The sequence below is a fragment of the Carex rostrata genome, chromosome 7 (genome assembly GCF_964058835.1).
Source record: "Carex rostrata chromosome 7, lpCarRost1.2, whole genome shotgun sequence".
In the NCBI taxonomy this organism is placed as follows: Eukaryota; Viridiplantae; Streptophyta; class Magnoliopsida; order Poales; family Cyperaceae; genus Carex; species Carex rostrata.
The window spans coordinates 5,690,212-5,702,768 of record NC_135924.1 but is presented as its reverse complement, the minus strand read 5'-3'; the positions used below and the strand labels follow the sequence as shown (position 1 = coordinate 5,702,768).

At 28.6% G+C, this 12,557-nt stretch overlaps 1 protein-coding gene across 1 annotated transcript; it reads left to right on the top strand.

The window, feature by feature from the left end:
* On the top strand, nucleotides 1-2,458 carry LOC144556523 (Acyl-CoA N-acyltransferases (NAT) superfamily protein). The gene is made up of 2 exons (XM_078304903.1): nucleotides 1-317; nucleotides 1,902-2,458. Exons 1-2 carry the CDS (start codon nucleotides 47-49, stop codon nucleotides 2,126-2,128), a joined length of 498 nt encoding a protein of 165 aa, XP_078161029.1. The 5' UTR covers nucleotides 1-46; the 3' UTR covers nucleotides 2,129-2,458.
* The last annotated feature ends 10,099 nt before the right edge of the window (nucleotides 2,459-12,557 follow it).

The window sequence follows — 12,557 nt, the reverse complement described above, 5'->3', positions numbered from 1 at the left end:
GAATAATATCCATCTAGCGCCAGTGCTCCGAACCAGACCGGAGCGCATGACTCAGGCGGCAATAATCGAGCTTGATGCATCGAGAAAAGGCTCAGAGAAGGTGATCGAAGAGATCGTGAGATTAGAGAAGAGGATTTTTCCCAAGCACGAGTCTTTAGCGAGATCTTTTCACGAAGAACTGAGGAGGAAGAATGGCGGGTTACTGTACGCCATTGTAGAAGATGGAGAGGGGAAGGTGAAAGGAGAAGCGGAGATAATTGGCTATGTGATGTATTCTTGGGTTACTTCCCTCTGTGCTTCTATAACCAAACTTGCTGGTAAGACTGATTTCATTCTGTGATCTAGTTTAATTTAATTTTTCCATAGAACCAAACTTTCTGGTAATTCTGATTTCAATATTTCTTCATTGATTTTTGTTTCATTGAGCATACTTAAGGCCACTAAATTTCTCTTGTATATCTACAATTTACACATTAATTATGAACTAATCAAAGCAATAATTTGATTAGTGATGTGATTATATGCCAATTTATTTTATTTTTGAGCTTATTTAGTATAACATCAAGTGATCAACAAATGGTGAAAAAGTAAATACATGAAAATAAGCTTGAAAACCTTTATTTTGTAATCGCTTGAATATACTAATGAACTCACAAATTATCAAATTTCTTTAAAAGCATTACTTGTGAAAGGTCAGTTCGGTTAAAGCCGAATTAAAATAGTCAAATCAAAAATTTATTTGGTTTTAAAAAATCTAACTGAACCAATCGAATTAAACTTAGTCAACCAAATAACAACTGAACCAAAAAAAAAATTAATGTAAATTTCGGTTTATTTGGTTGAACCGAAATAAGAGAGATTAAACCAAACCACATGTAAAAAACTGAAGTGATTCAAAACTTCAATCGAACTAAATCATTTAAATCGAAAATCCAAACCATTTAATCCAAAATTTATTGATTCAGTTGAAAACCAAATAAACCGGATCCAATGAACACCCCTAGTGAGATGTACTAGTTGGGGAAACTAATGCTTGTGATGATGTGAAATGTTAATTCTGCTTTCAATATTTCTTCATTGATTTATGTTTCTTTGAGCGTACTTAAGGCCACTGAATATCTCTTGCAATTGTATAATTTACGCATTAATTATGAACTGAAGTTCATATCTTATGTTTTTAAAGAAAAAAATACATTTTCTTAAATTCTGACAAATTATGTCCACCCTACTGCTGAGTATCGGACTTCATTTTTTTTGTTTTAAAAAAAATTAAAAAATTAAAGTGAAGCATAATTAGAGAACTCGCATATGCATCACAAAGAACTCAATTTATCTCAATTTGAGAACTCACATATGCTTACCAAGGTGGTACATGAGCTTTATCGGATTGGCTTTGATTTTAGGATCTAAACTGTCAAAGCAATATTTGATTAGTGATATGATTATATGCCAAATTTGTAATTTTTGAGCTTATTTAGTATAACATCAAATTTTTTAGCAACAAATGGTGAAAAAGTAAATGCATGAAAATAAGCTTGCAAACCTTTATTTTCCAATTGCTTGATATTTTACTGATAAACTCACAAATTGTCAAGTTTCTTTAAAAACATTACTCGTAAATAGATCACTTCAAACAGTTTGAATTCATTGTTGAAAGCCAATATGATGAACTTAAGCTCACGCTAGCCTGGTGAGCTTAATCTCACATAATGAGAAAATATGTAGTTTTGGATAGTGATATCTGAAATGTTGTAAATATTGGATATAATTTGCAATAAAATCTGTGGTTTATATGCACCATAACTCCATAAGAGAGTCTAATTCTTCAATTTTGTTCCTGTTATAAAATTTGATATCATACATTAATCCTTGCAATCCTCCTATATTATGTGGGGCCACAGTGAAGGAGAATTACAGAAGGCAGGGTCATGGAGAAGCACTTTTGAAAGCTGCTATTGAAAAATGTAAGAAAAGAAATATACATCGGGTATCTCTTCATGTTGATCCAGAAAGAACTGTTGCTGTTTCTCTCTACCAAAAAATCGGATTTCAGGTTGATGCAACAATTAAGGGCTACTACTCATCAGACAGAGATGCTTACAGGATGTACCTAGATTTTGACCGCTAGATGTTAGAAGATCATAAACTTATTCTACTTTAATTAATTTTATTCTTCTGCAAAATATACAGGATCTTGACTTTTTGCTGGTTTTTGTTACTGTATGTTAATTATAATACCAGTCACAACTCACAAGGCTGATATATATGCGCTTACAACATATTTTCTCAATGTTTTGTAAGATTTAGGTACAAGTTTAGGGTACGACTGTAATTTCCTGATCTCTGTTTGGTTGTAACTGTGAGTTTGGTACCAGTTTTTGATACATTCTTGCAAAAAATCATATGGTTTCTTAATGAAATCAGTGGGATATACCCGCTACTGCTTAAAAAAAATAAACAGCACGTTTTCTCTACACAATGTGCAAATCAAGCAAGAAAAATAGGCTTGCCAGAGAAGCTCCAGGTGTTTACTGCAAGCTACAAGTTATCAGAGGTTAAAACAGTACTTTCGTCCAATATCGACTTTGCTGACATAGAAAAACACAGGAATTAGGTGGTAAAAGTTTTGTAAATGTTTATGAAAAATAAGCACTTCAGTATTTATGAACAATGTTACAACGGTATCAGTTTGGTCATTGCATATTTGATCACTTGACTTTGCTGAGTTTTGTTTCCTTCTAATTTTGCTGTACTTGAAAGAACTGTCAGGTGCTCAGTTTGGACCTGTGATCAGTCATTTTTTTTGTACTTCAATGAATGTATTGCAATTTAGCAGGCAATTATATTACCTCGCTAGCAATATTCATAGCCTTCTCAACTGCTGTGTTTGCTATTTTATCAACAAATGTATTGTATTTCATGATGACAATCAGGTTGAGTATTTCAAATTTCTGGTAAACTATTTCAGTTCAGAAGATGCATCAATTTTAACTTTAACTTTCTTGAATAATCCATCAGTTACATTATAGGTCAGAGCATTTTTAGCATTTCTAGTTGTGTTAATTCACTACCTCACACATCTTATCTAAAAGTGTATTGCATAATCCATCAGTCACTATTTGAGTATTAGTGGATTACTCTATCCATTACAGCGAAGCACTTATATGAGAACATTGAAACAGAAGAATATTAATTAGAAGTTTTTTGTAATGGTTTGTTGGAGATCCTTAACAAAAGACATACATTGGAGTTGCAGTATTCGGTGGTACTTAGCATAGCACATGAGAATTTTACAGAAAAAACTATTATGTGATTATTGATTAATTAGTTCTACTAAAATTGTATGATCACTTACAGCAGAACTGTCTTACTTTATTTCTCAAATTAATAAGAGAAAAGTGCTAATCACTTCTATTAAAAAAAAGACAAGTGCTGACGTGCTGTGATTGATTTGAAAGAAATGATATTGATATGGTACTATGTATATCACGGGTTGGTCCGTAATACGGCTCAATATTCAACTTTTCAAAATCCTAACGGTCGATCCGAACCGTTCATCTTGTTCTCCATATTAATATGTGTTTGGAGACCAAATTTTACATTTTTTGAATTTTTTTTTTTACTATTTTTTTAGATATTTAGAAAATCACTTGATCTGAAAATTCTGGACCATCCAAAAACAGTGATTTTCAATAAATCTAAACAAATAGTAAAAAAAATTCAAAAAATGTAAAATTTGGTCTCCAAACACATATTAATACGGAATACAAGATGAACGGTTCGGATCGACCGTTAGGATTTTGAAAAGTCGAACATTGAGCCGTATTACGGACCAACCCATGATATGCATAGTACCATAGACTCACTCTATTCTTTTTATTAAATCTACAAGTTTGGTTTCATGAACATCAGGTTTCTGTATTTTAAGAAAAGCTCCTTAATTAGTCCTTGTTTCCTTGATTACAATAATGATACGTTAATATATGTTCTTAATAACTCGATACGCCATCACATCTTTCTCAGCGTATGCAGCGGATCATGTCTATAAAAGGGAGGCCAAAAGTTCGGTACTTAGGTAAGGTCCCCATCCGGATCCCCAAATAAATTTGAATTTAGATTCAAACAGTTTAATAAGAATCCATATGATTTCGGTTCAAGTTGAAATATACAGACATGTTTATATTTGTTTTGGCCCTCTTCATAGAATAAAATACAGCTCTCTTCCTCTTCTCCCGGTTTCAATCTTTATTAGAGTGTGTTTGGATCTCCCAAGAATAGAACTATTCTTCGGTTAGCACCACTATTCTCAAATCTTGGTCATCCAAACACAAATTAGCAAATTGGATTAGCTCAAGAATAACTCTATTCTACTAATCCAAAGAAATGGTGGGTTAGCAAGAATAGCTCTAGTGGAGTTAGTGATATTAATAAAATATTTGATTCCTCTCAATTAAAGTATGTTTAAATATTAAATTAGTACTAAATAAAATATTTGATTAGTACTAAATATAATATAATATTAGATTAGTATTAAATAAAATATTTGTGTAAATATTAAATGTAATATAATATCAATTTAAAATGTAGATTAGTATTAAATAAATATAATATTAAATTAGATTAATATTAAATAAAATGTTAGACTAAATATCATATCGTAGTCATTTAATTAATAAATATAATATAATATTTGTTTAAATATTAGATTCATATTAAATAAATATAATATCAGATTAGATTAGTATTAAATAAAATATTTGATTAAATATAATATAATATTAGTGTAAATATTAAATGTAATACAGTAGTAGTTTAAATGTTGAATGTAATATAATATTAGTTTAAATATTAAATGTAATATAATATTAATTTAAATATTAGATTAGTATTAAATAACTATAATATCAAATGAGATTAATATAAATAAATTATTAATTTAAATATTTAATATAATATTAATTTAAATATTATATCAGTATTAAATAAATATAATATAATATTTTTTTAATATTAAATGTAATATAGTATTACTTTAAATATTAGATTAGTGTTGAACTAAATATTAAATTAAATAGTAAATTAAAAATATTATAATATTAGTTTAAATATTAGATTAGTATTAAATTTAATATTAAATTCAATATTAATTTAAAAATAAAACAATATTAATTTAATTATTAATATAATATAATATTAATTTGAATATTAGATTGAAGTATTATTGAAAATATGATGCTTCATATATATTTAACAAGGCATTATAAATATAAAAGTTAGTTGAAAAGATAATAATAAATAAATCATTATTATATTCCTTCCCTCCATTGCTATTCCAAACATACAACTCAAACAACATTTTTACTAATTCGGAATAGTCAATGTTAGTGCTATTCTTGAATCTCTTGGGTTAGCACTATTCTCAACCATTAACCTAAAAATCACTATTTTTGCACTAATTCTTGCACGATCCAAACCTATAAAGAGAGTGAATGTTCCTCCAATACAGGACCAATGAAAAAGCAAGCTAATTAAATACTATGATGATTTAACTAAGATGCCGAAGAATGAGAACAATGGAAGTCAATTATTATGGATTTTTGTTGGATGTGAGGATATTATCCGACCAAAATCAGATTTGTATTCGAAGACGATACAGATATGGTTTTAAATTTTAATTATCCGTATTCAAATAGTAGATGTACATACTAAATAATTTAATATATATTATGAAAAAAATTATAGTATTCATCATTATAATTTAATAATATTATGAATTTTCGTATTTTTAATAGTATTTATATATTTTTAATAAATAATAATATTAAGAAACATATATCTAATTCGTATCTGTATTAAAAATAAATAAAAATACGAATATGAATTTATCACACAATTCAATCTGTAATCCGATCCATTTTCACCCTTAAATCAGAAGCATGCACAACAACAACAAAATGAATATGTAGCAAGCAGATAAGGCAAAAGAAACCACAGCAGCAGCCGTAGAAAGTTAAGGTCCCCATCCGGATCCCCAAATAAATTTGAACTTAGATTCAAACGGTTCAATAAGAATCCATATCATTTTTGTGCAAGTTGAAATATACGGACTTGTATAATATTTGTTTTGCCCCTCTTCAGCTCTCTTCCTCCTATCCCCGGTTACATGATCTATGAAAAAGCAAGCTAATTAAATACTATGATGATTTAACTAAGATGTCAAAGAATGAGAACAATGAAAGTCAATTATTATGGATAATTGTTGGATGTGAGGATATTATCCGACCGAAATCGGATCCGTATTAAAAAATTAGATACAGATATATGATATTCAAATATCCGACCGAAATCGGATCCGTATTAAAAAAATTAGATACAGATATCTAATATTCAAATATCCGTGCGAATAGTAATATGGATATGGTTTTAAATTTTAATTATTTGTATCTGAATAGTAGATATATATCAAATAATTTAATATATATTATGAAAATATTTATGTTATTTATCATTATAATTTGATAAATATTAAAACTTCATATTTAAAAAAAATTATATATTTTTAATAAATAATAATATTAGAAAAACAGATATCTGATATGTATCCGTATTAAAAAAAAAAGATACGATTATGATTTTATCACTATCCGATCCATTTTCACCCTTATTTTTTCTCATTAATCATCCAAACATGAAAAGTCTCTTAATCTTCCTTTCTATTCCATTCCATTCCCGAGTGATGATATTAAAACAACAAAAAGTTTTATTAACACAACATAATCAAAATATATTACGATATAGACATTTTTATCCTTCATTAAGTATTTCCATTAATTAAAAACTGATTCTCTCTCTATTACCAGATAACTTTTTTTTTTTTTGAGAAATTGACAGCAGCTGTCAGGGTCATAACTTTTAAGAAAAAAAAGTTATATTTTATAAAGTAAATTATTTTGTTCAAAATCTATATCTCTGTCATATATTATTATACGATTTATTTCTTTAGAAGTTAGATTAACATAATAAATATTCTATATTCATTTTCATTAATTGAATCTTTAAGTTTTTTTATGAAAACTACAACAGTGAATGGTTGTATTATATTATTAAAATATATCATATTGTATATATCGATTTTTTTTTATAACTTCACAATTTTTTAATGATCTACTATAAAAAAAAAATTTGTCACTTAACGTTTTATCCATTCTTTGTGAAAATATAAATTAATTACAAAACATCGATAAGCAATTTTAATCAAAATAGACTATAGATAATAAATATCAAAATTAAGAAAAAAAAATTATAAAGTTTAAAAATTAAAGCAAATTTAAAGCAAAATATGTAATACGATCCAGTAGTTGTCTTCTTTTTCGTAGATAAAAAGTATCAAAATTAAAGCGAGTTTATCATAATATAAAAATTTCAAAAAAAAAAAATACATACCTTGAATTAATATAGTTTGAGTGGAAATTAATGAACGACACAGTGCTTAAAAGTTCAATTGAATTGATAGTTTTCTTGTAAAGTTTGTAGCTATATATATATATATATATAGAGTTAGGCTGGGGTGCTATGGATAGCATAGTGGCCTCTATGCTACGGCTCAATATTCGAGTTTTCAAAATCCAAACGGTCGATCCGAACCGTTCATCTTATTCTCCATATTAATATCTGCTTGGAGACCAAATTTTACATTTTTCTGAATTTATTTACTATTTATTAAGTATTTTACAAAATTGTTGATCCAACGGTGGCTGCACAAAACAGTAAAACCGTTGGATTAGCGATTTTCAAAGTGGCTTAATAAATAGTAAATAAATTCAGAAAATTATAAAATTTGGTCTCCAAGCAGATATTAATATGGAGAATAAGATGAACGGTTCGGATCGACCGTTTGAATTTTGAAAACTCGAATATTGAGCCGTAGCATAGAGGCCACTATGCTATCCATAGCACCCCAGCCTAACTCTATATATATATATAGAGAGAGAGAGAGAGAGAGAGAGAGAGAGAGATGGGCTATGGTGCATTGCAATGCATGAACCCTCTTATGCATTGCACTATTAATCATGGATTTAAAGTCCAAACGACCAATCTGAACCGTTCATCTTGTTCTTCATATTAATATGTGCTTGGGGACCAAATTTTACATTTTTTGGAATTTTTTTACTATTTATTAAGCAATTTTGAAAGTCGCTGATCTGATGGTTCAGAAAATTTTACTGTTTTTTACTGTTCACAGCAAAACAGCAATTTTCAAAAATGCTTAATAAATAGTAAAAATATTCCAAAAAATGTAAAATTTGGTCTCCAAACACATTTCAATATGGATTAAACATCTAACAGTTCGGATCGGTCGTTTGGACTTTAAATCCATGATTATAGTGCAATGCATAAGGGGGTCCATGCATTGCAATGCACCATAGCCCATCTATCTATCTATCTATATATATATATATATATATATATATATATATATATATTTATGAGAAAACATGAAGCAGAAAAAGATTACTGCAATATAAAATAGATTTAAAAAATAAGGAAAACAATATCTAACAAATATTGAAATCAAATAATTTGATAAATGATCACTACATTAATTATATTATGAAAAAAATATAATAATCAGCAAAATATTTAAAAAAAATTAAAATTATTCATAAATTAAATTTGAGTGAGTCTATGGTACTATGCATATTACGATTTGGCACCGTGCTACGGCTCTATATTTGAGTTTTCAAATCCTAACGGTCGATCCGAACCGTTCATCTTGTTCTCCATATTAATATGTGTTTGGAGACCAAATTTTACATTTTTTGAAATTTTTTTACTATTTTTTTAGATTTATTGAAAATCACTGTTTTTCTAAATATCTAAAAAAATAGTAAAAAAATTTCAAAAAATGTAAAATTTGGTCTCCAAACACATATTAATATGGAGAACAAGATGAACGGTTCGGATCGACCGTTAGGATTTGAAAACTCAAATATAGAGCCGTAGCACGGTGCCAACCCGTGATATGCTAGTACCATAGACTCACTCATTAAATTTTATTAAAGATATTGTGTTAATATAAATGTGTGTGATATCAATATGCCTACCCTCTATTTCCTTCTATTCTTTACCTTTCATTTCTTTCTCTGTTCTCCATCCAAACAGTGTGTAAATCAGGAGCATGCACCCAAAAAAAAAAGGAATCTGTAGCAACCAGATAAGGCAAAAGAAACCGCAAATATAAATGTGTGTGATATCAATATGCCTATCCTCTATTTCCTTTTATTCTTTACCTTCCATTCCTTCCTCTGTTCTCCATCCAAACAGTGTGTAAATCAGGAGCATGCACCCAAAAAAAAAGGAATCTGTAGCAAGCAGAAAAGGCAAAAGAAACCGCAGGAGCAGCCGTAGAAATATCCGGCGGCATCATCCCCGGTTTCTTTTCGCTGCTTTTCTCGTAATAATAACAGAGAACTGCAATCCAATTTTGGACATATTGATTTAATCCAACGGTTAGGATCGGCCCATTGTGAATCGCACTGATTCACATATTCTCTCCAAATAGTAAAATTATGTTGTGATACGATAATAACAGGAGAGGAGTTGGATTCTTATCTACCTTTCAATAATTTTCTAATGGGCCAATTCTTTGGGGGGTCCCACGAGCCTAACGGGCCGCCTCCGTAACAGCGACGTTATATCTAAAAGGAGGTATTTTTTGGGTCCCATGCCTTTTGATATTTTACATTTTTTTTTTTTCAGTTTTTACGTGCTTATTAAAATATCAAATTTACGTACTAATAATAATTGAATATTCTCTGAAATTAATCATAGAGAACAACAATAAGCATCACCAATCACGCACATCACCAAACAAGAAAACAAGACGTATCTAAAACAGGGGTGGACCACAGGAACTGAAATCTGCTGCAATCTCTGGTTTGTGAACAGTATTTTTAAAATATCTGAAATTCTGAATCTAGCCGTTCAATTTTTTCTATGCACACATCTCAAAACAGCTGAATTTTCTATGCACGCATGTCAAAAAAGTTTAACAGCTGGATTTGAAAAAGCAGAGATTTCATGAACACTGTTTACAGGCGAGAATTTCAGCAGATTCATTTCGGGACCATAGTTATGGCTAGAGTGCTAAGCCACCCCAAGCTTTAAATTTTTTTATTACCAAGTATATAGAAACCATACTAATTTTTTTGTTTTATATGTATAAGCCCCCCTAATAATAATATAACAAAGTTAATAGGCTTGAATGTAAATTTTGAAAACCAAAATCAGATTCATTTCTATTTGGAGAATTGGGTGAGTGGGCCTTTCGTGCGTGAGCAGTGAAAAATAAGAAAATTAAAACCCTTTTCAAATTAAAAAGATAATACATAGAAATAATTTGAAACAAATGATATTTTAGAATACGACTAGCAAAGCTCCTTAAAAAGACAATTCCGTGTATTTTATTATTAATATCCAATCTACTGAAATTGAAAAAGACGATTCTTAAATTTCAGCATCTTCGTTCTCCACGACTCCGCCAATTACTTAGCGTCTCTGTTCTCCATCAAATTTCAATTCTCCGATTCTTAGAGGCAGTACGGCACCTTAGAGAGTTGTAAGAATTTCATATCATTAATTCTCCTTTATTTATTTGTACCCAATGTTCAATAGGACCTGGTACCGGTTTAGGATAGAAAGAAATATTCAATTTTCATAATTATAATCAAACTTGGAACCAGTTTTATGATACAAAGGAAATTTATATTTCCATGATTGCAATTGACCTGGTATTAGTATATAATAGAATAAATTAAGGATGAAGTGAATTTATTTGTAAATTGACATCTTCATCTATTAAATTATTAGATTTGTGTCATGGAACTAAGGATGAAGTGATTTATCTCATAGACATGATACTTTGTTGGTGTTAGTTATTTATTGTATCTTTTTGTGAATTCAAATAGTGAATGATATTCTTATCTTGTGTTTATATTGTATTATGTATTTTTTTTAATTACAAAAAAAGGTAATAATACTATTTAGCCCTCCCTATACTCAAATTCTGGTTCTGTCCCTGATCTAAAACAAATCGCTGTGATTTTGAGAGATCCAAATAGAGAGACAGATTCAGAATTTTTTTGAAGCAAAAAAAAAAATAGTGAATTGAGTTTAAATAGTTAATAGAAAATTTATTAGCTAATTAGATACTAGATAAAATATAATTATTTTATTTCTAATTTCTAATTTTAATTACCAATTGAAATTGAATTTTTTTTATTATAATTTTAACTTTAAATTTAAAATTTCAAAGAAGATAAAATCGGTCCTCATATATAAATTTCTGTAAAAAAATTAAAATCGACCCAAGCTGGATCCGCCTCTATTGGAACGAATCTCAATTCCACAACAAACCGTACAAAGTTTCACTGTATGAGCAAAAGAGATTGCATGATTTAATGTTTTATCCATCCGTGACATTAAATTTTAAATCTCAAAACTATTAATTTCCATATTGTCGAGTGCCTTGATAATAATATACAAAAAAAAAAATTCTAAATAGTGATTATCGCGTCATTACGAAAATGCTACAAAAATAACTATAGCTAATTATTTATAACCTTGATAAGAAAGAAAGCGATTAATAGCTCTAGAACTTTTAAAGTCCGAAACTATAGCTAGCTATTTAGAACTATATAGGAAAGTAAGAACCTGTTGATCCTAACATTCAAGTCACGTACAAAAGAGTCTTTGTTAAAACAAAAAAAAATGCTGAAAATTATTCGTAAAATTTCGTTTCAAATTAATTCGTAAAATTTTGATAGAGGAGACTGAAATTAAAAATTCACAATGTGATGAGTGAAATTTGAATTCAAATCACCTCAACTAGAAAATATAATTCTAACCACTAAATTACATAAAAAAAATTTGATATTATATGAAGAGAACTATAGTATATGAAATGTTCTAAAAAAATAAAATTAAATTAAATTTTCATATATATAATAAAAAAATTTCAAAATCATAAGAGTAGCTTAGTTACTCTAATTATAATATTGTCTTAATCATAATAAATACATAAGACATAAGCCAAGCATAAATGAAGAGCAGATCTACTAAATTCGAGTAAATCCATCCATAAAATATTAAACAAAGGACTGAAATATTGATATTTCCATCCGATCATTTTGAGGAACCTCACCTCTCTACGAAGAAAAATATATTAATTTTCCCGTGAGGGATATCTAAAATGAAATAAATGTGAAAGTTATTGAAAGTCTTTTAAATATATATATACACACCAAGGTTCCTTCCGAAAAATAAACAAATAAAAATGAACGCTACTTATTCAACTTTGATTTTATCCGAAATTTTTTTAGTTAGTATTGCTTTAAAAAATTCATAAGTTATCACGTCCGCAAATCTAATCTGTGCATCATTTTTAACACTACTGTGCACCAAATTTATGTTTTCTTTTTAAATCATACTACAGGTTCAGACATCCAGGAAAAAATCAATTTGTAATATTTTTAAGTCGGTGTTAATATCAGGATTTT